The sequence below is a fragment of the Cricetulus griseus genome, chromosome 4, assembly GCF_003668045.3.
Source record: "Cricetulus griseus strain 17A/GY chromosome 4, alternate assembly CriGri-PICRH-1.0, whole genome shotgun sequence".
Lineage (NCBI taxonomy): Eukaryota > Metazoa > Chordata > Mammalia > Rodentia > Cricetidae > Cricetulus > Cricetulus griseus.
The window spans coordinates 99,951,806-99,978,354 of NC_048597.1; the positions used below are offsets into that span (position 1 = coordinate 99,951,806).

Consider the following 26,549-nt stretch of genomic DNA (forward strand, 5'->3'; position numbering starts at 1 on the left):
GGCCACTGTTTTGAGCAGTCACAGCCTGACCTAATTTAAGAGGGACAGTTGCTGTGCCTCAGATGTCAGGAACCCAGCCATGCTCAAGACAGAAGGGGACTTGCTCTCTGGTGCCCTCTAGTGGAAGGAGACACAAATGAGAGGTCACAGCCACACTGGGCTGTTCAGCAAGGTGACAGATGACAGACACAAGAGGCTGGGGTAGGAGCTGGTTGAGGCTGAGGTGGTTGAGCCCTGAAGCCCCTGCAGGCAGTGAGCTATAAGAAGAACACCAGGGCCTTCTAGGTGAGGAAAGCCAGGGAAGGGCATTGGGAGCCATGGGGACAAGACAAAGCTGGAAAAGGACCAAGGGATCCAGGGTTACTGCACAAGTCCAGAGGAGTCGTAGTGCTGGGAGCCTCCAGTATGGAGAATGATGGGTGTGACCACAGGCGTTTCCCTCTGAGCCACCTCCTGACAGTACTAGGTATCTTCCTCCACAGGAGACTAAGGGCAGTGTGGCTGTGCGTGTGGCTCTGGGGGAGACCCAGCTGGTCCAGGAGGTCCGCAGCTTCCTTATCGACAATGGTGTCAGCCTGGACTCTTTCAGCCAGGTAAGTCCTTACTACACACAGTAGGTGTCTTAATGCTCTAGCCAGTGGTTGCTGCAGAGCTGGGAGAGGGTTTCCTAAGAGACCAAAGAGATGTGTATGGATCCTGTGGGTGATAGTAGCCTGAACCAAGAGGAGGCCTGCAAGAGTGGCTCCTCCGAATATCCCCTGCAGAGGGTGGGGTGTGCCCGGGGTGAAAGTCCCCAGCTATTATTGCCTTCCACACCTGAGTGGCAGGTCTGTGCTGCCGGGAAGGAACCTGGCCATGGAGATGTGGCTCTTTGTCCTTTGGGAGCCCATGGGGCCACCCTGGGAGTTCCAGTCTGGGTTGAGGTTGGGGACTGTTGGAATCTGTGTGGCTTAGGGTGACTTGGGGGAGGTGTGGTTCTGGAGCTGTGGGGCAGGGGTGGAGTGAGTAAGGGATCAGCATTATACCCCAACCCCCAGCCCCTCAGTTCTGCTTTCCAAGCCTGTCCACAAGGGGCCTTGATGGGGCCTCTCCTGGAGGCCACCACCAATGGTCAGTACAGAAACCATGCTGAGATCACCTTCCTACTGTCACACACATGTTTATCTCTTCTCAGGCCGCAGCAGAGCGAAGTAAGACTGTGATCCTGGCTAAGAACCTCCCAGCAGGTACGCTGGCGGCGGAGCTCCAGGAGATCTTCGGCCGCTTTGGCAGCTTGGGCCGTGTGTTGCTGCCTGAAGGTGGCATCACGGCCATTGTAGAGTTCCTGGAGCCCCTGGAGGCCCGCAAGGCCTTCAGGCACCTGGCCTATTCTAAGGTATGGCCGCTGATCTTGGTAGGGCCCTAAAGAGACACCAAGAGCTAGAGTTGCCCTCAAGCTGGCATAGGCCTGGCACAGCAGGCTCTTTCAAACCCACATTCCCTCTTGGAGCTTGCTGCCCTGTGCTGGCCATAAGTTGGCCATCACTGCTGTACCCAGGGCTGCCTCCTGACTTCTGATTAAAGAAAAATTATCAGGTGTGAGCTTCCTGGGCTACTGGGACAAGTGGCCACCAGACAGCTGAGTCTGGGCTCTTCAAAGCTGGCAGCCAGGAGCCCAATCACCAAGCAGCAGGTTCTTTCCCTCTGCCAGCTGCAGGACAGAGTCTGTTCCCTACTTTCTTCTAATAGTCCTAGTGGCCCTTGGCTTGATAGTCACTCCAGACTCACCCAGTCACTGCTGCTGATCCCATTCCTCCCTTTGGACTTTCTCTTGTTTTTGTTTTTCGAAACAGGGTTTTTCTGTGTAGCCCTGGCTGTCCTGGAACTCACTCCATAGACCAGGCTGGCCTGGAACTCACCGAGATCCACCTGCCTCTGCCTCCTGGGTGCTGGGATTACGGATGTATGTCACCACCTCCCGGCAGGAACTTCTTTATTAAATTTAGAGCACACCCAGATATCACTGGGCGGTCTCACTCCAGGATCTGCTTCATATTGCAAAGATCACAGTCACAGGCTCCAGGGCTCAAGGTCAAGACATGGCCATGTCTTGGCAAGCTACCATTCAGCCCAGTACAGGAATTTCTGTCTGAGTCTTTTATGCTTCACAGACCTCTGTAGGCTATATCCTGGCATCTGGCTGTACAAGGGGCCCTGGCCCTGGCCAATGCAGGAAGGGCTCTGTGTCTGACTTCTCCTCCTGGTTCTGACATCTCTGTCCCTCAGGCCCTTCTGTCAGGTGGCACTGAGTCTCAGAGGCAGCTCTTTGATGGCAACCTACAACCTTGGCACCCCTATCTCTGCAGTTTCATCATGTCCCCCTGTATCTGGAGTGGGCTCCAATTGGTGTCTTCGGCACAGTCCCCCAGAAGAAAGATTCCCAACCTGCACAGACTGCAGAGAAAGCCAAGGCAGAGCCAGAGATGGGTAAGAGCACAGTCTGGGGTCACCGTGCCATGGCACCGATGGGAGGAGGGTGAGGGGCAGCTGACACTGTCATTAGGCCACTGGCCAGATAGATACCCTTCCTTCTTTATCCAGATATTTTGTGTACGAGTGTCAACCGCCCTTTAAAAACTAGGCCACTGAGATCCTGTCACATGAGGTGGCCAACTTTTAGTTTTTTGGTGGAAGGTTATGGGAATCTTTGAGTTTGTTGTCAGGGATGAAAGAGGCAATGGGAACCTTCAATCAAGGTGGCTGCTGGAAAAGATGGTCCCTCTGAAGCAGTTTGGGTGTCACAGTGCCCCCTGGTGTCCAGTGGCTGCATGGTCAGGAAAGGAAAAGGCAGTGGTCCCTTTAGCTGGTGCTTCATTGGGGATATGTGGGGGGGTGCATGATGTCAGGGCCAGGATAGCTCTCCCCCATTCAGACTGATAGCTCAGTCACTCTGAGAACCTGAAGCATCCAGGTAACATCCCAGCTGCACCCTGGGCAGTGGAGCCAGCAAGCCTGAGGACTGTCAGGAGACAGGTATGAAGTAGGAGACTGTGGCTGTCAACACGGTGTGTGGAGTTTACTGTCTTTTGTTGTTTGTTTCTGACATCTTATGTAGCTCAGGGTAGTCTTAAGCCTGCCATATAGCTGAGGATGGCCTTGTGTGTCAGAGCCCCCTGCCCATGCTCCCAAGTGTCAGGACTACGACAGGCTGGGGTTACAGGTGTGTGCTACCACACCCCATTCCCTGTGGTCTCTGTGTATTAATGTGTGTGGGCGTAGGACTATATTGCAGCAAGAAAAGCAAAGACAAGTAATGAGGTTGGCAGATGCAGGGTTCGGATCCTTGCCTAGATTGAGTGACGTCTCTGCTCACTGTCCACTGAGGGTCCTCCCCATGCCATAGTTCCAGATGGGAAGTCACTCTATCTCTTCCCGTTGACCCTGACACTTTGTGGTTGTCAGGTTTGTGTAGCTGGTGAGACCTTCTACATACCCTTTCCTAGCATGTTAGGAGGCAGCATGGTTGTCTGTCAGACCAGAGGTCCCCTCAAGCCTGACTTATGTAAGTCAAGAGCTGTCCCTTTTCGTCCTGTTTGTTTTTTCATCAGTGTTCTGCATTTGTTTTTTCATTAGTGTTGTAGGTTGGAATCTTGGGTGGTAGTTGTGCTGAAAGTATTTAGCTTTGAGCTGCCTGCCTCTGCCTGGGTTAGTTCTTACACCCAGACCTCCAGCTGCCTTCTTTCTTGACATTGTACTACACTTGAACCTGGATGATACGTTTTGGCATAAAGAAAATACTCATTGTCAAACATGAAAATTAGCCAGGGCCATGCTTCCTGAAGACATACCCTAGGAGGTCCATCTCCTGACTGGGCAGCATTGTCGGCCTTTGAGGCACTGGGCCACCCAAGATGTTGTGTGGCTTTGCTTACCTGTCCTGATCTATCTCCACTGATGCAATACCCCCCAGGTGATACTGGCAAACACTGGGTGCTCAGCATCCCATGCAGCCATTGGCATAGGGCTGGATGGCTACCAAGATAGATGTCAAAGCATGGGAAGATTGTGGGAAGGATGTGACTCCCTCCCTCTGCAGGGAGGGCTGGGTGAGGTGGCACTTATGTCCTGAGCCTCTGAAGCACATGAGGTTTGAAAGAGGCTTCCGGTGTTTGGTGGCCCAACCAATGAATGGTCAGTGGCACTAAGGTGTGAAGGTGACTTCAGGTGGTTGTGGCTGGAGCCTATGAGTGGCCAGTGGAATTCTGAGTTAAAGACACAGCAGTGACGCTGTTCTCAGGGAGATGCAATCTGTCCCGTGCATGAGCAGCCTTGTGTTCCTTGCCACGGCTGGGGGAGCGCCTCCCTTCTCTGAGCTCTGTTTTCGTGTCTGTACCATAGGTAATGTCCACCAGGATGACCAAGGTCACTGTTGTCACCCACAGGCTGGGAGCCAAGTAGCATGACTCCAAGTACTCTTGTAGCTACTTATACAGAACCTGCTCCCCAGAGTTTCCTGCTGGCCTGATGGGGTGGGGGAAGGGCTGAATAGTATCAGTGGTGGCCCTGGGTACAGACATTTCTGTAGAGCTAGAGATTTCCTGACACCAGTGTCCAGGGGCTGGAGTTGGTGCTCTGTTGCCTTGTCCTCACCAGGCCCTGACCCTGGAAGGGATTGGTTTCCAGGGCCACAGCCTGTGACCTGCACCAAGGTCCTCAGATCTAAGAAAAGGACCCAGCTGCTCACCCAAATTTGGACCAGGAAGCTGTCCCTGGCTGTACCCCTGCCTGGGCCCACTGCATCCTCATCATCCTTCTTACTGTCACTTCCTGGAACCATCTTGGCCCCAGTGGCTCTTTTCATCGTTGTTTTACTACACAGTCCCCTTCCTGTCCCCAGTCTTCTGAGTTCCATGCTGTGCCCCCTCACCCCCTGCCCATTGCACATTGTTTCTGAGATACCACCAGTTCTCCCATCCCTGTTGGGTGAGGACCTGAATGCTGGGGACTTGGGCTAGGATTTCATAGGCAAGGAGGAGGGGATGGGGATGCTTTTCCCGAGCCCCCGTGCTTTTCTGTAGTGAGCTTCTGTTCCCTGCATGGGTCCCGAGGGAGAGGAACAGCGTGTTTTATCTTCCCACAACCAAGACCCTCACCTCCAGATAAAGGGCTGTGAGTCAGGGGAGGTCCCACAAAGCTGCTTGCTGCTGATAACAGGCTGTCGCTGTGGGCCTCACAGGAGCCAGGAGTGGGGAGGGGCTGGGGAATCCTGCAGCCTGATTATAATGACGCCCCCTGTGGCCACCCATGACTGGCTGTCATTGTACTGATTGAGGTGGGGGCAGGTTTTTTCCCTGCTCCTCCCGGTCCTTGCAGCCCACATTGCATCAAGCTTCTCACCCCAACCGGCCCTTGCCCAGCCTTCCACCTTTCCTACTCCTTTCCTCCTCTCTGGTTCTTCTTGCTTTTCTTATCCATTTGGATTCCATGGTACCCAATTTTTTTTTATTTTTTTTTATTTTTTTATTTTTTGTCTTTTATCACTTTTAGCACTTGGGGTTAAAGCAGAAACAGTTTTTTAAAAGACCTTGTTTTCTCCCCCCAGGTGCCACCTCCAGCCCTTCCTTGGGTTGAGGCACAGACCACTGCAGGGGCTGGTAGTTAGGCATAAGGTGGCTGGGATGAGGTCAGGTCCCGGATATGTGATGCTAGCAGGCTTTCTCAGAACCCCACGGAGAGGAGACGGGGAGGGGGTCACCTCAGAATTATAGGGACTCACAGCTTTTCCTTTGGCAGCTCCAGGAGGGCCCACCAACATACAGTATGCACAAGGAGGATAAGATTGCGGATCAGGAAACAGTCATCTTGGATGCTTGTAGCAGGCTGGTTCCCTGGTCCATCCTTGATCTTTCTCAGAGCCTTCTGTAAGCAGAGCTCCTATTGACCCACTTTATAGACAGTGAGAAAGAAGAAAGCCCGGAGAGGTTGCAGGACCTGCATGAGGTCATATATACAAGACAGTGTGTGACTTAAAGTAATAAGGCCAGTGTCTGAGCTTGTGTCTGTGGCCCCACAGCTGCTTGGAAGCACGGTCAGTGTGGTTGCCAGCCTGTATTCCAGCCACAGGCTGAGTGTGACAGACTCATTTTCACGGGTGTTTGGGGAGTGAAGATCATTATCCCAGGCACAGCCCCACGCTTGGTGAGCTCCCCTCATATTTGAGACACATAGACATGAGCCAGTAGGGAAGGTGATTTCACGGGGGGTGGGGGGTGGGGGCTAGGGCTCTGAAAAGAGGAAAGTAGTAGAGACTAGCTGAGTCTTTTCTTTTCTTTTCTTTCTTTTTTTTTTTTTTTTTTTTTTTTTTTTTTTTTTTTTTTTTTTTTTTTTTTTTTTTTTTTGGTTTTTCGAGACAGGGTTTCTCTGTGTAGCTTTGGAGCCTATCCTGGCATTTGCTTTGGAGACCAGGCTGGCCTCGAACTCAGAGATCTGCCTGCCTCTGCCTCCCGAGTGCTGGGATTAAAGGTGTGTGCCACCAACGCCCAGCTTGCTGAGTCCTTTGTAACACAGTAGACAGGGAGAGCTCTCCAGAATGCTTGTTTGTGACCTGATGGGGCTCTAGGAGATGAAGATGAATAGAGTGAGCAGGCAGCATGGCCAAAGGTCCTGTGCACTCTTGGATTTGGTAGGCCTGACAGTCAGCAAAGAGGCCAGCACAGTTAGTGTGAGTGGAGCAGAGAAAAGCCAGGGATGAGGCATGAGTAGCTGATAAGCCAGGGTCCAGCAACCAGGTGACCAGTGACAATATTCAGGCATGTTGATTTGGTCATGGGCACATGTACTTCAGAACAGCCCAGTGCTGGGTGCAGGAGTGTGTGTACACGTGTGCATTATGAGTACGTGTGTGCATATGCATACGTGTGTGCCCTATGCCTGTGCACTATGCTCAGTCTCATTAAACACCACACTGAAGACGGGCTGCTAAGGTAGGGATTCTGCCACTGGCCCTGGTACAGCTAGTGCATGGCAGAACCAGTGTAGCCAGCCCATGTGCCATAGCCCCATGCCACCCTCAGTTTCCCCACCTCCTTTCCAGTTCCTCGTGGATTAGGATGAGCATAGGGAGCCTGGTAGTCCTGCCTGAACTGTGGGAAGAAGGCCTGCAGCACCAATGCATGTCTTGCATTTGCAATAGGGTGTTCTTCCTAATGTCAACTCATTGGAAGTTTGGGAGGCCATTGACAGTCTTGAGGCCAGACCAGCTGCATACCTAGGAGTAGATGCCAACCATTCTCCAAAGTCTCCTACTTTCTGAGGCTGGCCTGCTAGGGAGGGACCTACCCATCCTGGATACTGACCACAATCTTTTTTAACTCAGTGTGTTGGTAATGCTGAGTGTCGTCTCCCTATGACCATCTTAGCATACTCTGAGGCACAGGTCAGGATAGAGTCCCATGTGCACATGCCAGGGGCTGCCAGGCTCCTGTCCCCTGGATGCTGCTGAGAGCTGGCTGAGTCCAGACCAGGGACAGAAGGAGGGTAGGATCAGCAGTGTGGGCACAGGCCAGGGCATAGAACATGAGGCTAGTGAGCTGGTTCCTTTGCTGGCCAAGTACTACCAATTTAAGTTGCAAGAATTGATAAACTGACTTTTGAAAAAGTTACATTTTCTTCTAGAAAACTACACCTTTCTGATCACACTGAGGCGACCCCCCCCCCCAAGTGTCAGACATGGACCATTTCCAAGAAAGGATACCTACTCTGATGGGCTGCACACCTTCTGAGCCATCAACTTCCCTACCATTTCATTCCCTGTGGAAATGTCTTTCCTGACTCTAATGAACCCTTGTGCCAACCTGAGGCTAGCTCACAGTCAGGGCTCAGATGCAGAAGCTTCCAGAATATTCTGTAGGCTCTCATGTTTCATGATGTAACTCCTCATCAAGATCTTGGCATGTGTGTTAGAGATGTCACAAGCCTCCTTTGAGACTGAGGCAAACTAGTGGGTGGGACTGTCATTCTATCCAAGGCCATGCTTCTCCCAAATCTTCCTCAGGACCTAATGTCTCCCGTACCTGTGAGTCATGCTCTTCCTCCTCTTTACTTTGCAATTGCAGGCAGCTGCACTGTGGTGGTGTTGTGGAAGACATATCTGTTTGCTAAGGCTTGAGGCTGGGTTCTGGGCTAGGCTGGCCAGAGTGGAGGATACAGCTGCATCTTCCCTTGCTTCAGAGAGGTGGCAGTGTCACTGCATCATTGGCCTCCAGCTTTCCTAGGTTGTGGCTCTCAGAAAGGGTGGGAAGAGGGACAGAACTGAGCACTGGGATGGGAGTCCTGCCCACATACAGAAGCTGGACCGAGGGCTGTCACCATCACTTGGGCTCAAACATTTGACAGTAGTATTTCTGGAGGCTTCAGTCGAATCCCTTGGGTCTGGGGTTATTGAGAAGGGTCTGTTTCACGCCCATTCTGCAATTTGGGGAAATTTAAAATCGGATTTTAGTCTGAAAGTTCTTTAAGCAGCCTGGATTTTTGTTTGTTATAGTTTTTTGAGGAAAAATTACATTTTGCTTAGGTTCTTGGTTAAAGAAAATAGTTCACATAGTAATTTAAAGTTAAGTTAGTGCGACCTGAGCCTGTTGAGAACTCAGGGCTTTGTGTTCAATATTCTGTTCTCTGTCAAATGGGGCCAACAACAGACTGTCTGTGTGTCTGCTGCCTGTCTTATACTCCTCTCCCTCCCTCCCCCTGCTGAGGCCCAACAGCACCTGTAGGACACCCTTTAACTTAGCAGGTTCTATACTTCATTTAGTCTTTGAGACTTCTGTGCCTTTGCAATGACCCTATGTAATGCACTGGTTTGTTTGTTGATGGAGCCAGTACTCGACCCAGAAGGTGAGAAGACATCAGGGGAAGGAGCAGAGGCCCCCACAGGCAAGGTGGAAGAGGAGGAGGAGGAAGAAGAGGAAGATGAGGAGGAAGAAAGCGTCCCAGGATGCACTTTGTTTATTAAGAACCTCAACTTCAGCACCACAGAGGAGACGCTGAAGGAAGTGAGTGAGATTGGGGGCGGAGGGATGTAAACCCCTAGTCTGTGGCCTAATGACAGCATACTGTATGCCCTACCTGTAACTCTTGCAACCCCTCGTTCACCTCAGGGGCGGGGTCCTCACATAAGGGAGTGGTGGCAGCTGCGGACTGTCTGTCCAGAAGGCAGCCAGTGACAGGCACCTGTCTCTGCAGGTGTTTTCCAAAGTGGGAGCTGTGAAGAGCTGCACTGTGTCCAAGAAGAAGAGTAAAGCAGGTATTTATCCCCTGACTCAGCAGGAGTGCTTCCCGCAGGAGTCCATGAGGGAGGGAGATGGGACCACCACCAAGGCATCTCCTCTTTGCTTTCCAAGTATCACTACCCTCCTGTCTAAACTGGTCCCTGGTCTGCTTCAGGCCTCCTGCTCTTTGGCAGACCCAGCTGAACACACTGGACTCTTCTGTCTGTAGAACTTTCCCCAACAGTGAGTGGCTTTGAAACAGTTCCTCAGGGGCAGCGGTGTGGAGCAGAAGCCTCTGCCTCCTCCTTTACCTCTGTGTTCTGGAACTTTCCCAGGCATGTCAAGGAATGGCTGGCCTTGGACTTTCTCTCCTGTTTTCCAAGGGAAATAACCAGAGACAGGTTCTAGAACATTCTACCAATTCATTAATCCTCTGCCTCCCTGGCCAGGGGGCACATAGGCCTCATGCCTTTCTTTGGCCCAGGGATTATCCTGAGTCTTCTGGATGCCCTTCTGGCTTCTTGCAAGGAATGGGTAGGGCCAGGCCATTCACAATTGGAGTCCCTTTGGTTTTGCAGGATTGATGGGAATACCATGTGGGCTGGTCCAGCATGCTTCTGGGTAGTTAGTGATGGATAGTCATGACACCTGCTTGGTGTCCCTCAGACAGGTCCCGGGATCCTTACCACAGATGGGAAGCAGATCATTAGTTAGAAGGTTATTGTCCAGACTCTGGAGATGGATGAGACAGTGAATACAGCACAGTGCTAAGGACTTGGTGGGCAGAAACCCTGCATAGCAGACGGTTCCTCAAGAGAGAGCCATCAGATGGTGGAGGCCTCAAGCTCAGAGCACTGAGAACTTGTAGAGGAAGCAGTAGGAAGAGGTCTGGGAGGGTGGACAGAGTCCAAGGAATGAGGTGACTTAAATGCCCTGTACAAGTCTTCAGTGGCCAAATGTTAGCTGGGAGCCACTGGGGTGTAAACAGACGTACAGCAGAGTCAGAGGTCCAAACTCAGGTTATTGTGACAAAGAGCCCTAGTCTGGGGGTCAAAGTCACCAATGTACCATCTCACCATGCTTGAGACTAGAAATCCAAGCTCAATATTCCTGTGCTGGCAGGTGTGTTCCAGTGGGGATGAAGCTCTGCAGTCCCCCACTCCCCCATTCTCCCATCCTTTAGCCTGTGGGTAGCCATCTCCAGATCCATATGGTATGCTGGTTGTATATGCCTGCCCTGGGTTTAAATTTCAGCTTATTTTTGAGGTAGGGTCTGGTCTCTCTGTGTAACCCAAGCTAGCCTTGAATACGCAATCCTGCCATAGCCTCCCAAGTATTGGAAGTATAGCCATGTGTCGTGATGTCTGGTCTCTCCCCAGTTTGTGAAGGACCCTGACTGTATTGGGCTAGGGCACACTATGATGACCACATTTTACTCATTACCATAGTCAAGAACATGTCTCAAGCAGGGTCCCATTCTAAGGAACATGGGCTTCTACACGAGGTCCTAGGGCACTCAGTACTGCCTGCCATCCCTGGTCTTCAGGAGTTTCACACCAAGTGTGGGACACCAGCACATACAGCAGTGTACACATATAGACACGTCTGTTCTGAAGGCACCAGTCCAGGAGAACTCCTGCTACCTGAACTATTGCTCCTCGAACCCTAGAACAGGAAAGAACTATGGTCAGCCTCTCTGTCCGGACTTTGTTACCCAGGATCCAGGTGTGATCAGATGTCAGATGCATGTAGAAGGAGAGAGGCCAAAGAAAGGGGTGTGAGAAGGGAGGAGACACTAGGTGTGGGTCCCTCCTTGGCCTCTCTACAAGTAGTCTGGTCTGTGTTTAGCTCCACCCACACCCCCTTTCTCTCTCCCTCTTTCCCTCAGGAGTGCTACTTTCAATGGGGTTTGGGTTTGTGGAATACAAGAAGCCAGAGAAGGCCCAGAAAGCCCTCAAGCAGCTCCAGGTAAGCTGGGGGTTCTGGGCCATCACGGTGAGGCTGTGGCCCAAGAAAGATTAACACCACCACCCCCCCATAGTCACTCTGACGCATCCATTCTTTTACCATGCTTCCATACATACTTGTTCTAATTCGCAGGCTCTTTATGGAACATTCTAACCCACCAGAGCCACATGGAGCTGGGTTCTTTGACTGCATTCCCTAGACACAAAGCTAGTGATTAGCAAAATGACCCCTGGAAATCCCTCAGATAACCCAGGAAATGCAGCACGTGGGACTGTATCTGTCAGATAGTCTATAGGACCATGACTGTGAACTAGACTCCTCCTTCCTCTGCTGGGAAAGACAGGCTTCTGACCTGAACAAATGTGCAAGAGCGGAGTCGGGTGCTCCATGAAAATAACACCCCCCCCCCCACACACACACACCAGAATACTCCAGAAAACACAAAGAGGGTTCCTTAAGGAGGTGGCAGATAAGCTGATACCTGTCATGGCAGAGAAGTCATCTGCTCAGAGCTCTGGGAGGAAGCAGCTAGGAAGTAGGGATAGCAAGTGCAGAGGCCTGTGGCAGGAACTCCAAGGCAGGAGTGAGTTTTGTACGGTGGAGAAGCAGAGAGAAGCAGGTGGGATGGGGTCAGGGTTCTGGGAAGACGGTGTGGAGAAAGGTGTGGAAGGCTAGACCTTCTTATAGGTCCTTTGGAGGGCTAGCATCTGGCCCAAAGGTAGTGAGAGACTGAGGCTCTGAATTGAGTTTTAGGACAGTTTCCTGAGCTGCTGTGAGGGGCATGGATAGTCCAGAGGTGACTGGGGAACCCTTGCACCCCTCTCATGAAATCACCCTAGTTTGGAACAAGGCCGAAGTTAGGAGCAGGACTGAGAAGTGTCTAGACAAAGAGGTAGACTGAGGCCTGTGGCAGCCCTAGAGGGACCTGAACCTTGCTTAATAAAACAGCCACAGACTCAGTTCCAGACCAGCCAGGTCTACATAGCAGGGCATAGGCTAGCCTGAGCTACATAGTAGAGCTCTCTGCATTGACAATCATCTCAGGCCATGCAGTGCAGAGGACACAGCTCAGCATGTGCCTTGTGAAGTTTTTTGTTTTTTTGCAGGGGTGGGGGGTGTTTGTTTTTTGAACTAGAAATCCTACTTTGTTCCACCCCATGTCTTCATTTAACTCATATTCAATGTTGCAAATGGTGGTCCATATTTTTTTCTTTCATGTTTCTTAAGAGTTGGTAGCGTGGCATTTGCATGCATGCCATGTGCTGTTCTGTGCACAGACGTGTGTGCACATTACTGTCAGGAAACGAGCATCCAAAGCCCCACACACTGTATTTCCTGGGATATCTGAGGGATTTCCCAGGGTCATTCTGCTAATCACCAGCTTTGCAGCTGGGGACTACAGTCAGAGCCCAGCTTACTCATGGCTCAGGTAGGTTAGAACATTCCATAAAGAACCTGTGAACTAGAACAAGCTCTCTGCGAGCTAGACCTGCAGGCTCCTCTCTGAGAATGCTTCTAGTGGTAGAAGCGACGCCTGTGTGGCTAGGAGATGAGTACATCAGGAGGCTGGGTTTCTGGCCACCTGCTGCTTGGCTCAGTGACAGCTTTTCTGTTCAAGCTATCTCTGTCCTTGATTCCCACCAAACCCTGTCTGGGACAAGCCATCCCTGTCCTCAAACCAGGAACTGGATACTGGAGAAGGGCAAGCATGGGTAAGTGACCAGATCTGGTTATTTTGTGTTGCAGGGTCACGTTGTAGATGGCCATAAGCTGGAAGTGCGAATCTCCGAACGGGCCACTAAGTGAGTCTCCTCTGTCTGGATGGGTGGCAGCTCTCTCTATGTTGGACCTTGGTGCTGACTGTTAAATGCCTCCACATACCCAAATCCCTCCACCATTTGGGGTTCTTCCCAATTAAGGTTTCATTGCCAGCTTTGATACCTACTTCCCCGCCCAACCTTAACAGTCAGTGTCTATTCCCTGGGTAGAGAACTTCGACATGGAGACATGTTTTTATAATAAAGGAGCAGGTGGTGCTGGGTGTGTAGCTCAGGAGCAAAATGCTAGCCTGGAGTGTACAAGGCCTTCCCCCTATAGGGTTCCTTCTTACAGTCCTTTACAGGACAGCAGCAATGGGCTTCGTTGCCCAGGGAGCCACAGCAGTTTGGGAGAGAAGGTAACTGCAGTCCCTGTTACCCCAAAGAGGACCGGCTCACTTCCTCTGCTTCCATCATGGCCCCTTCAGTAGGCCACTTGAAATGACAGGGAGATGTATTTTGTGGGGGAAGGTGGCAGGATTGGTCTTGGTACAAGCAGTTGACACCCCCAAATAACCTGTTTCTGCCATCTCACCCCAGGCCTTCCTTGACACCCACTCGGAAGAAACAGGTCTCCAAGAAGCAGACAACCTCCAAGATTCTGGTGCGGAATATCCCCTTCCAGGCCAACCAGAGGGAGATCCGGGAGCTTTTCAGGTGGGTCCTGGCACTGGGCTGTGGGTACAGCACCCCCTGGAGGCTGGGAGGCCACCCTGGTCTTGACCACACTGCTCCAGCACAGTGAGGTTTTCCAAACTCTACTCCTGATCTCACCATGATGCAGGAGTACCCTGGCCTCCTCTCTCAGAGGCAAGAGGATGACCAGGAGTGTGCCTACATCCCAGGGCTGTCACAAACATCAGGAGGGACAGCAGTTCTAGTGGCTTCAGCCTGTGGTTCTCCTGTGGGATTTACTGACATCCCTTTGTGTGGGCTCTGTTCCAGAGAGTCAGTGCCTTCAAGGAGGGGCCCAGGCAGTGGGATTGGCTGGGGGGAGGTGGGCTAATGTCCTGATGGGAATAAGCCTATTGATCTTGGTTGCTCTCTGGGAAAAGCCATTTGGGGAAGACAGTGAATGTCCTACATACAGAACACAGGCCATGATCTCTGTTAGCATGGGAGGTAGACTTGGGGGCCAGGCAGGCAGTGAGACTTGGACAGACTGGCTAGGATGGAGGTGGAAGCTGGAGGCCTCTTCTCTCCTGGCCATGGTGCCAGGCAGGAACCTAGATTTAGTTAGGCCCATTTTGCTCATTTGAGGGTTTTTTTTTTTTTTCTTCAATTTTGAATTCCCCATCCCACCCCCCCACCCCCGCAACCTTTTTTTATGTGTGTGTTTTGCTTTCATTTGTACACCATGTACATGCAGTGTCCTCAGAGGCCAGATGAGAGGGCGTCAGACCCCCTGGAACTGCAGTTACAGATGGCTGTGAGCTTTCTAGGCTGTGGACCCTAGAAAAGAACCCAGGTCCTCTGGAAAGAGCAAATAGTGTTCTTAACAACTGAGCCATCTCCCCTGTGCCCCCATGAGTGAATTTTTACAGAGGCTCCCAGAAGGACCAATGGGCTCTTTAAAAACAAACCCCACAGGCCTTGGCTGGCCTCCCCATACGTGTACAGTAGAGCATTTTGATTGGGAAATTGCTTAGATGGCCCTGCACTGAGCCCCAAGTTGAAGGAGACATTTCTGTGATCCTATGAGAAGGGGCTGCTGTGTACCCTCAGAACATTGGTTGGGTGAGTTCACCCCTCTGTGCAGATTGCTGAGGCTTGGCTGGGGTCTTCATACTTATGGGCCTTGAGTCCCCCTCTCCTCTGCCACTGCTACAGAGGCCCAGGGAAGAGCCACATCACCAGCATTCGGTCCCTGCTTGTCACTTTCACAGGTGATATGTCTGGTAGAATGACCCGTCAGTGTCCTGTGAGGTACAGTGGCTGCAGGATGAGTGCAGAGTTGGAGAGGGATTTGTCTTTGTGAGACTTGCGTCTTTACTCTTGCTGTGAGGTTAAGAGAGTGGAATGTTATTTGGAGAATCAGCTTCAAAACCCTTTCCTTCTCTCTGTTCTTCATCATCCCCTGGGGTGGGGGCGTTACAGCTGCGGTCAGCCGAATTGATGCAACATACCTTTCCCTCTGAGGTCTGAGCTGTGGTGCCTGATGAGACAGGTCACAGTTGGGGGCAAGGGGGCATTTTTCACATACCCAGATTCAGTGCATCAGTCAAAAAGAGTGAGAACATTGGCTTGGTGCTTGCCTGCCGTGACTCAGCTTCTAAAAGGAGTTCAATCTCACTGCTGCCACATAAAAAGGAGTGCCTAAGACCGGTACGTGGTGATCGGGAACCACATCCCTCGGAGATGACAATGTCACTTGGTTCCACAGTGTATTGGGGATGACATTTATCCAGGGAAACAAAAGATGGCAAGGCAAGAGACGGAGCTTTGTTTGATCTGTGTATTATACGACTATTTAGTAGACAGGGAATTAGTGTCTGCTGAAGGTACTTACATGTGGCGTCTCTTCCTGTCCTCCATTGTTCTGTCTGAGCGGTCATAAACCCTGAAGCTGGAACCCTCCTTCAGGACAGGCCCTGCCTTGCTTTTGTTAGCCTCCCAGCCAACTGAAATCTAAGGCAAATTGCAACAGTGGACAGCAGGGGGCACTGTGAGCCTTCCTAGGGATGCAAGACTTGAGCTTCAGACCTGAATCTAGACAAAGCCACTGGCCTGCAAAAGGCTTCAGGGTTTGGGAGAACTGGTAGACCTACTGTGTCAGGCAGGATTTGGGGGGCTTTTCCTGGTAGATATGATCAAAATCACAAGCCATGTTCCAGGTATGTACCTGTGTGCAGGGCTCTGTGCCTGCCATGCTGGATCTACTTGGTGTTTGCAGTCCCAGGCATAGGGGAGCTCCTGCCTTGCCCAAAAGAAACTCAAGACATGGTCTACCCAAGGCTGCACACCTTGGCCGGCATGACTTTCAGGGCCCTGACCCAGAACTTGATCTTTTGAATCTATTGTTCTCCCAGGTTTAGGAGGATTTGTCACCCCCAAATTGTCTTGGTGGGGTTACTTTGTGGTGAGTGTTGGACTTGTATGAGGCACTGTGCTGGATGCCAGGGAATGCAGCTGTACCAGGAAGGTCTTGAGTCTCCTTTCTTCTGCCACTGCTAAATACCTGCTCTGGCATCAAAGGGCATGCCCTGGGGGGAGGGGAGGGGAGGTTAGACAGACAGACAGGAGGGAGGGAGGGTTGCCAGTGTCATCCTCAGTCTGGTGGGCATATTTCAAAACTATTGGTGGACTTTTCTGTCCCTCCAGCAAGTTCCCAAATAACCACACAGGGACTTATTCTTAATTAAAAAATGCTGGGCCAATATCTCAGGCTTGTTACTGGCTAACTCTTAGATTTTAAATTAATCCATATATGTAATCTTCTCTTTGCTGTGGTCCTGTGCCTTTTCTCATTGTGTTCATTTCCTGCTCCTTCTGCATCTCCTAGCAGGACTCCGAGATTCCTCCTCCTCACTTTTTGTCTGCCAGTCCCACTTAACCTCCACCTGTCGAGCTATTGGCCAGTCAGTATCTTTATCAACCCAATCATAGTGACACATAGTCACACAATGTAAAGAAATATTCCACACACAACTGTCCCCTGGCCATAGACTGGGCTTCCCAGTGGCTCCTTTTCTCCTCCTGAGTGACTGCAGCGCCCTTGAGGCCTCAGCTTTCCTCACTTTAGGATGGAAACAGAGCATGCCCAACAGAGCTACAGGCATGAGAGAAGCCAGAGGATTCCCCTTGGGTCGCTGTAGATTTCACAAAGCCTTAGCCCAAGGCTGGGGAAGACCAGTGTCATGGGTACAAGGTGGAGGAGAAGGACTGCGTGGCTAACAGGCCTCCACATAGTCCCTGGGCAGTTTCTGCTCAGAAGTTTCCACCCTCTTCTCCAAAGTATAGAAAGAAAGCTGTCCCTTTTCCTCCCCACAGTTGCTGCCTCTACTTCCCCTCTCTGCCCCTTGCATATAGGCAGTTTACCTTGCCTCCCTAGCCATGAGGCACAGGTGGCCATCTGTGTGAGGACAGACTTACTTAAGCTGAGAGGTGGTCATGGAGTTGTCCCCAGGCCTGCAAGCGATCAGCTTCCCTTCTGAAAGGACCAGATAGATAGCTATTTGGGCATCTTATAGACATGGAACCCAAGCCTAGAGAGCCTGAGGACTTTTCCTAGTCACCAGTCAGTCACTGTAGAATCCAGTTGCCTTTTTGGGATTCTAAAGTTTTAGATTGCCTTTTGGGCCCTTTTGTGGGAAGACCCCACTGTTGACTCCCCATCAGCCCCGGACATGTCCCTCTGTCTCAGTTTCCTCTGTAAAGTGTCCCTATTGCTGCCATCCAACCAGAACAGAGCCCTTGGGATGCGAAAGCTACCCCACAGAGGTGGGGCCTGTGTCTGTTGAGCTCCTAAGGCCTGGCTGTTGCAGAGTGTCATTGTCACTTGGCTTACCACAACCTGAGGTACCACTGGCAAACTATAGGCCATTTATGGCCCAGATTGGTTTATATGGAGCCACCAGCATCGGAGTGGTGAGCTGTGTACTGTAGTGAGGTTCCTGTAGTCCTGGTTCTGAGGATAGGAAAACCCATCAGCATGGGTCCCCACATAGCTCCACCAACCACCACTCTGTTTACACAGCACTTAACAGCAGGTCCCCTTCCCAGCCCCTTGCTCTCACCTCACCCACACCAACAAGCATTGGGGTTTGAGCATCTGCCAGATTTGAGACTAGCCCCCTCCGACTCCCCCTCCATCCTTCCCCCGCTCCCACAGCTTCTCCTCTGAATGGCCACATGTACATGCAGAGGCCTCTGACTATTGCATGGATGTCTCCTGTATCCTAGAATTGTCAGATGTGATGTCACAGAGTCTTCAAGGTAGTAAAACAAAGGGCACAGCCTGGGGGTTGGGAGGCCTTTGGACACCTAGCCCAGTGCCATCATTCCTAGCTGTGTGACCTGGGCTTGTTACCCAGTCTCTTTGTTGTCTGAGTCTTATCTGGAAGTTGGAAACCCAGGGTGCCCTGTGCAGGGAACAGATCGGGCACATGAGTGCCTCTGTGTTTATGGTTGTGTAGGTCAAGCCCTTCAGTAGGCCTTTAGCTGGCTCCCTTCCACTTCATCTGTTCCTTTCTCCCACTATGTTCCAGCCTGTCTGCCAGCTCCTCTTTGACCTCTGCCCATTTGATTACCTGATTATTGAACAAAAACCCTCCAGGTTGTAAGGTCATATGCCACTGGAGTCACACAGTGTGCATGGGAACCTGGTGTCCAGTGGGTCTCAGAAGATGCTCAGAGTATGTAGACCCACTGTGCGGGAACCTTCCTCCAGAATGCTGATGAAATCAAAGCTTGGGAGGCATTAGAGAGGGCTAGCCATTTGCCTAGGTCACACAGCTCTGTGGTGGTGCAGCCAGCTCCCACTCTAGAGCCCACCATCCTCATGGAACCATCCCTGAAGGGCAGGAATATCCACTAGATTGGCCAGGCTCTGGTTCCAGATAGAAGTTTTTTTTTCTCTCTGCTATTTCCTCCTCAGAGGTGTGAGCCACCTGCTAGGGTGTGAATTGCCCATTCACACCAGGTGTCCGGAGCCCTTAATTACACGCCTGGGTCTCCTGTGCCCTGCACACCTGTTGTGCTGACTTTGTGGACAGCTTAGTCTGTCCCTGTCGGTTCATTTCTTCTCACAGTCACTGTGACAGTGAAGGGAAGGCTGAGGGCAGCCAATGGCCTCCCTCCCATGCCCAGGACTGGAGGCTCTGCTGCTTTCGTTCCTGGTTCCTGGCAGTATTTTCTAGAATCTTTGAGCTCTTTGAGCTGCTCTACACAGAAAGGCTGGGATGAGGGAGGGGACTTCGGGTTCCCCTGACTCTGGAAGGATACCACACCCTGGACCAGTGGTGTCCCACCTCACTGCTGGGCCCACCTGTGCCCACCTGCACCTCATAGTGTATGGTTCTCTTGACAGGGAACTGGCTCCTTCTCTGCCTTATATGACATCTGCAGAGATCCAATATCAGAATAGGATTGTGGTTTTGGGTGGACAGCAAAGGTTTCTGATCCAATGACATGCTGAAGGTTGGCAGAAGTGACCTGATGCAGAGGTGTGTGTGGATCACAAGCTTGAGTGTCCACACATCCATACCCCAGCTGGTGCAGTCCCCACATAGTTCCTGATTTTGTCATCACCCAGAGAGAGTGGCTCCTCCATTGACCTCTGTGCCTCTGCCAAGATGTTGTGTGAGGTACCACTTCCCACCCTGGACTTCCATGTTTGTCTGTGGGAGTGTATCCATGCTGCTGTGAGGTGTATCCATGCTGGGTAGGTGAGCCATTGCTTGCTTGTTTATTGCTGGGTCCTACTCTGTCAGGAGGCAGTGCTGCAGTGGAGGGGTGGCAGTGCTGTCATGCATCTTGCTGTAGAGTAGTGGTGCCGTGCACGGGGCAGTGCTGTGGTGTGTCTTACTGTAGGGCAGTGCTGCAGTGCACGAGGCAGTGCTGTGGTGTGTCTTACTGCAGGGCAGTGTGCAGTGCACGGGGCAGTGCTGTGGTGTGTCTTACTGTAGGGCATTGTGCAGTACACGGGGCAGTGCTGTGTTATATCTTACTGTAGGGCAGTGCTGCAGTGCATGGGGCAGTGCTGTGGTGTGTCTTACTGCAGGACAGTGCTGCAGTGCATGGGGCAGTGCTGTGGTGTGTCTCAGTGCAGGACAGTGCTGCAGTGCATGGGGCAGTGCTGTGGTGTGTCACAATGCTGTAGTGCATGGAGCAGTGCTGTGGTGTGTCTTACTGCAGGGCAGTGTGCAGTGCACGGGGCAGTGCTGTGGTGTGTCTTACTGTAGGGCAGTGTGCAGTACACGGGGCAGTGCTGTGTAATGTCTTACTGTAGGGCAGTGCTGCAGTGCATGGGGCAGTGCTGTGGTGTGTCTTACTGCAGGACAGTGCTGCAGTGCATGGGCAGTGCTGTGGTGTGTCTTACTGCAGGGCAGTGTGCAGTGCATGGGGCAGTGCTGTGGTGTGTCTCAGTGCAGGACAGTGCTGCAGTGCATGGGGCAGTGCTGTGGTGTGTCTCAGTGCAGGACAGTGCTGCAGTGCATGGGGCAGTGCTGTGGTGTGTCACAGTGCTGTAGTGCATGGAGCAGTGCTGTGGTGTGTCTTACTGCAGGGCAGTGTGCAGTGCATGGGGCAGTGCTGTGGTGTGTCTTAATGCAGGACAGTGCTGCAGTGCACGGGGCAGTGCTGTGGTATGTCTCAGTGCAGGACAGTGCTGCAGTGCATGGGGCAGTGCTGTGGTGTGTCTTACTGTAGAGTAATACTGCAGTACACGGGGCAGTGCTGTGGTGTGTCACAGTGCTGTAGTGCATGGAGCAGTGCTGTGGTGTGTCTTACTATAGGGCAGTGCTGTAGTGCATGGGGCAGTGCTGTGGTGTGTCTTACTGTAGAGTAATACTGCAGTGCTCGGGGCAGTGCTGCCATGTGTCTTAGTGCAGGACAGTGCTGTAGTGCATGGGGCAGTGCTGTGGTGTGTCTCAGTGCAGGACAGTGCTGCAGTGCACGGGGCAGTGCTGTGGTATGTCTTACTGTAGAGTAATACTGCAGTGCACGGGGCAGTGCTGTGGTGTCTTACTGTAGGACAGTGTGCAGTGCATGGGGCAGTGCTGTGGTGTGTCTTACTGTAGGGCAGTGCTGTAGTGCATGGGGCAGTGCTGTGGTGTGTCTTACTGCAGGACAGTGCTGTGGTGTCTTACTGTAGAGTAATACTGCAGTGCTCGGGGCAGTGCTGCCATGTGTCTCAGTGCAGGACAGTGCTGTGTGTGTTGGGCAGCACTGTGGTGCATGGGGCAGTGCTTCAGTGTGTCTCACCGTGGAGCAGTGCAGCCTTTTGCAGCTCTTGACTGGTATGCATATTGCTTGTGGGGTACATGCTTACTGGCTCTTTAAGTGCCACTACTGAGCAGGCTCCCGAGTAGCTTCATCCTAGGTGCCCCCTACACCAGTGTACGAGTACTTGCACCCCTCCACACATACCCCACATCTGGCCAGAGCACCCATGACTTGCCCACCTTTTCTGTCTGATCTCATTTGTGAAACTGGCTCAGTTTCCCTATAATTTTCTATTGTACTTATCTGACGTTTTTTAAAAATATATGTATTGCCGGGCGTTGGTGGCACACGCCTTTAATCCCAGCACTTGGGAGGCAGAGGCAGAGGATCTCTATGAGTTCGAGTCCAGCCTGATCTACAAGAGCTAGTTCCAGGACAGCCTCCAAAGCCACAGAGAAACCCTGTCTCAAAAAACAAAAAAAAAAACAAAAAAATAAAATAAAATATATGTATGTGTGTATCCACATATATCTTTGTGGGAGGGCATTTGCCCACAGGGGCCAGAAAAGGCCATTGGATCTCCTGGAGCTGGAGTAGCAGATGATTGTGAGCTGCCATGTGAGTGCTGGGAACTGAACCCCATCCTCTGGAAGAGTACCACCCTCTCCCCAGCCCCAGTTGTCTGATCTTTAACGTCTCTTATTAACTTTCTAATTGGCTCTGTCATTCTGTGTATGCTGGAACCATAGCCCAGGTTACATGATCACAGTGTGTCCTTGGTCCCGTGGCCGTTCAGTGCCCACTCACACATAGCTCTCACTCAGTGGCCTCCTTCCCTGGAGTCTCTCTGCCTCCTCCCCATGTTCTCCTATGAAGATTCCTGCATTGGACACAGTCCTCTGGAATCCATTGTACCTGGCCAAAGTAGAGGCTTAGTCCCCATTGTAACTATTGAGCTAGCCCACATTGTGATGCCCTGCCAGCCTGGCTCATCCATGCAGACCTTACATGCTTCTAGAACATTCTGGAATATTTGTTCCTACCCCATTGGGTATTGTTGCTCTCTGCACTTCCATCAGGTCTCTGGATCTTATTGGCTAAGGCCATTTAAGGCCCTTTGGGGAGAATGTAGCCTCTCACGTAAAAGTGGCCAACAGGGGCTTTTATGTCCCCCGTACTTCGGGTTCCTGTGGCTTGATCCAGCTATCAGCTCTGGATATGAGGTGCTAGCCACTTTGGGGTGTTCATGTGGTTTTGGTGAGGGCCAGGACAGAGGGAAGCTAGGACAGTAATTGAGGCACGGTGTGGCTGACAGGGTGGTGTTACTCTTGGGGTGGAGCCAGTAAGGTTGGCAATGCCCCTCAGCCCCTCTACACACTCCCTGCCTTCCATATGCATCAAAGAGAACCTCAGCCAGGGCCACAATCCAGAGTTAAGCTTTTTGGTTTTTCTGTCCAGAATTGGCATAGGTTTGGGCTCTTGATGAGCATTCCTGGTAGATCTGTGGGCATTAAGTGTGACATTAACATTTGTTATGTCCCTGATCCTTACTGCCAGTGTTTCCTGATCACAGCCCCTGTCAAGCCTGAACCAGTCTATGTCTGGGGTCACTTTGATTCCTCTGTCCCCTGGGAAACTGGGACTTGCAATCTAATGTCTCCAGAGCAGAGCAGGGTGCAAGGCCTCACTGTCCCCCATATCTTTGTATAATATGTTCAAGACCAGCCACATGTAAATCTGTGAATGACCTCAAATTTCAACTAGGAAATCACTACCCCAAACTGTGACAGATGGCAGTAGTGAGCTGCCTGTCACAGGAGTAAGCAAGTGGTATCAATGGCAGCTCTCTGTGGGAAGACTTGAGAAGCTACTGAGTCATGCAGCAGCTGTCTGTGACCCAAGAAGGTCCAGGCCCAAGTCAGTCACAGCCAGTCTGGTCTTTGCTCAGGAGTAAATCTGCCTCCATGGTCAATATTCGTGGAGAAGAAACCAGGAGAGAGAAGTCACCCCGATTTCCATATGCTGCATAAACTGTAGTCCTTAAATCTATGTTAATTGATATGAACCTGGCAAGTACCAACCCCCATTGTCTGTGGTATAAAGGAACAAACACGGTGGAGTCAGGGAGTGTCTCTAGACCCTCCTTGGAGGTAGGATGGGGTCTGCAGTGTGGGCGCATATACCCACAGTTCTAAGCCCGCCTCTCCTAGTGAGCCCACCCAACACCCCAGAACTCAAGACAACACCAAATGATGGTCCCTGTGCTGCTCCACCAGGCCCCAGCCCCTTGCTGAGAGGAGAGTTTGGGGATTATCTGGCATCTCCTTTCTCAGGTATCAGAAGTTGACTGTGAGCTTGGGAAGGAGCCAGTGTGATTTTCCTAGTTGACAGGGCACCACCAAGAAGGCTGAACTCAGGTCACTGCTTGGCCTGTCTTGGCCTGCATTGGTTGAATGCAGTTGTTTCAGCTATGGCAGAGAGCTTATGCCTTCCAAGGCAGCAAAACCCACTCATCGTGGCTGCCTAGGATCCTGTACTGGGGGTTGTGGAGAATGCCTGGGCCCTGCAGAAAGTGGCATTGCAATTGATTAGTGATGTCTGCTGTGGCTGCAGGAGCAGCAGCATTGACATGTGAGTAACCGCAGTTTTCACTATGATAATGTTTGTTGTTCATCTGCTACAAGGGTGTTCCACCTGCCACCCTGACAGCACTCAGTCCCCTGCCAGCACTGGCTTGTATCCTCTTTCTTCTCCTTCCTGCTGGAGATGGCCTGGAAAGACAGAGCTCAGACTGGGGTGGGGCACCCTGGGGGATGGTTCCTCCCTCTGAAGTCAGTTAGCTCACCGACTCACCTTTTCACACAGTGGCTGTTCCAGCCCTCGCTCTTTGGTCTTGCTCACAGATAACTGTTGGAGCTAGCACAGGGCTCTGCCTGTCTTGCCTCCTGGCATCCTGGGTGCAGAAGGCAGTGGGAGCCAAATGGCTTGGGAGATGTCCCCAGAGCATCTTCAGGCCCTTAGCATGTCATAGATCTTTCAAGTGAGCAGTACTCTGGGCCTTCATAAGGGGCAGACCCTCAACAGATTCATCACAGGGTAGTCAGCTCTTGGAGAGGTGAGGACTGTCCTGGTTGGCCTCTTGGTTGCATTGGTTGATTGTCAATGGTGCCTCTGGCTCTCTGTGGCATGTCGTTAGTCCTTCTGCATGGCAGTAAGATATGGCCAGGAGGTCACCACAGAAGCCACAGGATAGGTGGCTCAGAAAGGGAGCAGGAGCTGTTAAAGCTGTCAATATGGGACATGAGCACAGTGCTGTGGGAGTGGCCACCTCAAGAACTGTGTAGTATTCAGCCTGCACAGCCTCGTAGGACAGCCCTGGAGTGTACCAGAGCAGAGTTTCTGAGTCTTGGCTCTGGGGCCTGTCTCCTTCAGCGAAGTCATGTCGGTCTCTGCCTCTTACAGTCCATGCCTATGGGAACACAGCAGTCCTCACCAGCACTCAGAAAGACAGCTCCAGTTACATAGTTGCTGGTACTAATGCCAAGGCTCTCAAACCCTGTACCCTGGAACCCTGAGTGCCACTGTGAGCCTGTGTCAGCCATGATAGGGGCTGCTGCAGACTAGGGGGGCATCTGAGGGATCCCATGAGAACTCACTGAGGATCTGAGGGCATTGTGGGGTGCTGTGGAGCAAAGAAGTCCCGGAGCCATAACTAGGTACACAGCAATGCCTGATGCTCGGCTGCAGCCAGAGGGCATGCAGGTTCCTAGCATCCTCCAGAAATTTCTTTCTTTCATGTCTCCTGCCCCTGATCCCACCCCCCCACCTCCCCACTCCCACCCCCCACCCACCCCACCCCCGCCACTCACCTCTTTTTCTTATTAGATGAATTTCAGAACACTTGTTTTCCAAGCCCAGCTTTTGGGGCTTGCTGCATTTCTCCCAGAAAGACTGAGACACTGGGTGCTCCTGCTTATCTGTTCCCATCTAGGACCAGCCCCAGATGTAGGTGGAGGGTGCCTGCTCCAGGAAGCTGACCTTGGACTCAAAGCTTAACGTCTATCTGGGGCAAAGGTGGGGCAGGACATTCCTGAAGAGTGCTCAGAGTCAGGTGGCACTGTGCACACGGGTTCCTCTCTCCATTGCCTCTCTGGCTCTCCCTATGCCCATTTCCATGCAAAGGAGCTGAGGACAGCAGGGAGACCTCAGCCATGCTGAACGGGAGTCTTCCCAGTGGTGAAGGGAGAGAAAGTGTGTGTGGAAAGGGCCACTGAGCAAATGTGGAAGGCACTCAAGGTGCTCCCTCGTGTGCACAGCAACAGTGAGGGCTGGTCAACTTACAGGTGGTCTGGACTCCCTCCCTGTGTGACTACTATGATGTTTGGGAGTCAGAGGGAAAAGCACGTCCTCACAGTTGATGTCCTGGTGACAGAGCTGCTGATAAGGACCTTGAGAGCATGGCATGGATGACTGTGGTCAGACCCACAGCCAGGTCTCTGTCCAGTGGCTCTGCCTTCTCATTGCTTCACCTTTGAACTCCTGGGCCAGCCCCTCGTTCGAATTCCCTTGCTGTAAATGTAGCCAGGATGGTACTGGCCACTGTAGTTTCTGCCCGGCCCTTCGCATACTATTGAAACTCAAACACCTTCAGGATCGTTACCTACCAACAAGTCAAAGCTATGCTCTTAAAGGCTTTCTCCCCATTCAAAAGTGAATCTTGTTCCAAAGAGCGTGGGAAAGTGAGCAAAAGCCACAAAAGCAGCCATATGCAACTGTCTGTAGTGCGTCATGGCACCTCCCCATTCTCTTCCCACTTGCCTCTGCGGTGGGGTCGGCATCAATATCCTCGCTTCACAGATGAGGAGACGGCAAGGCAGAGAGGTTAAGTGACTCGCCTGATGTCTCATAGTCGTCAAGTGCCAGAATGGAGGCCCTGGGGCCCAGGTTCCAGTCTGTTCTCCTCCCCTAGCTCCATAGGCGAGTTTGATGGACGTAACCCCCAAACCGGCATCTCCCCTGCTCATGTGTGCTGAGAGCCTCTTGTCCTTCCGAGTGTATGCTTAAAAGCCTCCTACAGTGGCTCAGCTCACACGGCAAGCTCCATGGGCTGAGCCTGCCTTCGCTGGCGTTTACTGTCTAAAGTAGATGGGTGACACAGGCAGCTGATGGGGAACATACATTGTCACACGTGTGGAGAGGAAGCAGAATGTTTTCCCAGCACAGGCCGGGAACAAAAGCTCATAGAGGGAGGAGAAAGTGAGCTGAGGGGAGAGATTTTAGTGCAGGCCTCATGGGTGCCCCTCCCTGGAACCTAGGCAAAATACTGTGTTAAATAAAGTCCTCTCTAACAGCCATTTCCCCATCCAAGCCTCACTGTCACCCTAGCTCCTTTTAACATAACCAGACAGCCGTGTCGGTGCAGAGCAGTTTATTAAATAGTAAAGAAGCATCGTCGATGCATCTTTCCCATGACAAGCAGAGGCAGTAACCAGCTCTGGCCATGGGGAAGAGGTGTCCATTCTGTCCCCAAGGGCCTGCTGCCTGCAGCTGTGAGCTCTGCCCATCCTAGGGACCCATGGGAGGATCATCTGTGGCTTTCTTGCCAAGGTGTGAGAGGTTGGCATGGTTGAGGGAG

At 51.9% G+C, this 26,549-nt stretch overlaps 1 protein-coding gene across 1 annotated transcript in view; it reads left to right on the forward strand.

The window, feature by feature from the left end:
• The window catches only part of Rbm19 (RNA binding motif protein 19), a 94,910-nt gene that overhangs the window by 21,802 nt on the left and 46,559 nt on the right, over window positions 1-26,549 (forward strand). The window contains exons 14-21 of the mRNA XM_027414162.2: window positions 483-593; window positions 1,175-1,375; window positions 2,346-2,466; window positions 8,857-9,029; window positions 9,220-9,280; window positions 11,134-11,213; window positions 12,960-13,015; window positions 13,571-13,687. Of these exons, the coding sequence (XP_027269963.1) occupies window positions 483-593; window positions 1,175-1,375; window positions 2,346-2,466; window positions 8,857-9,029; window positions 9,220-9,280; window positions 11,134-11,213; window positions 12,960-13,015; window positions 13,571-13,687 (920 nt within the window). The remainder of the gene's footprint in view (window positions 1-482; window positions 594-1,174; window positions 1,376-2,345; window positions 2,467-8,856; window positions 9,030-9,219; window positions 9,281-11,133; window positions 11,214-12,959; window positions 13,016-13,570; window positions 13,688-26,549) is intronic.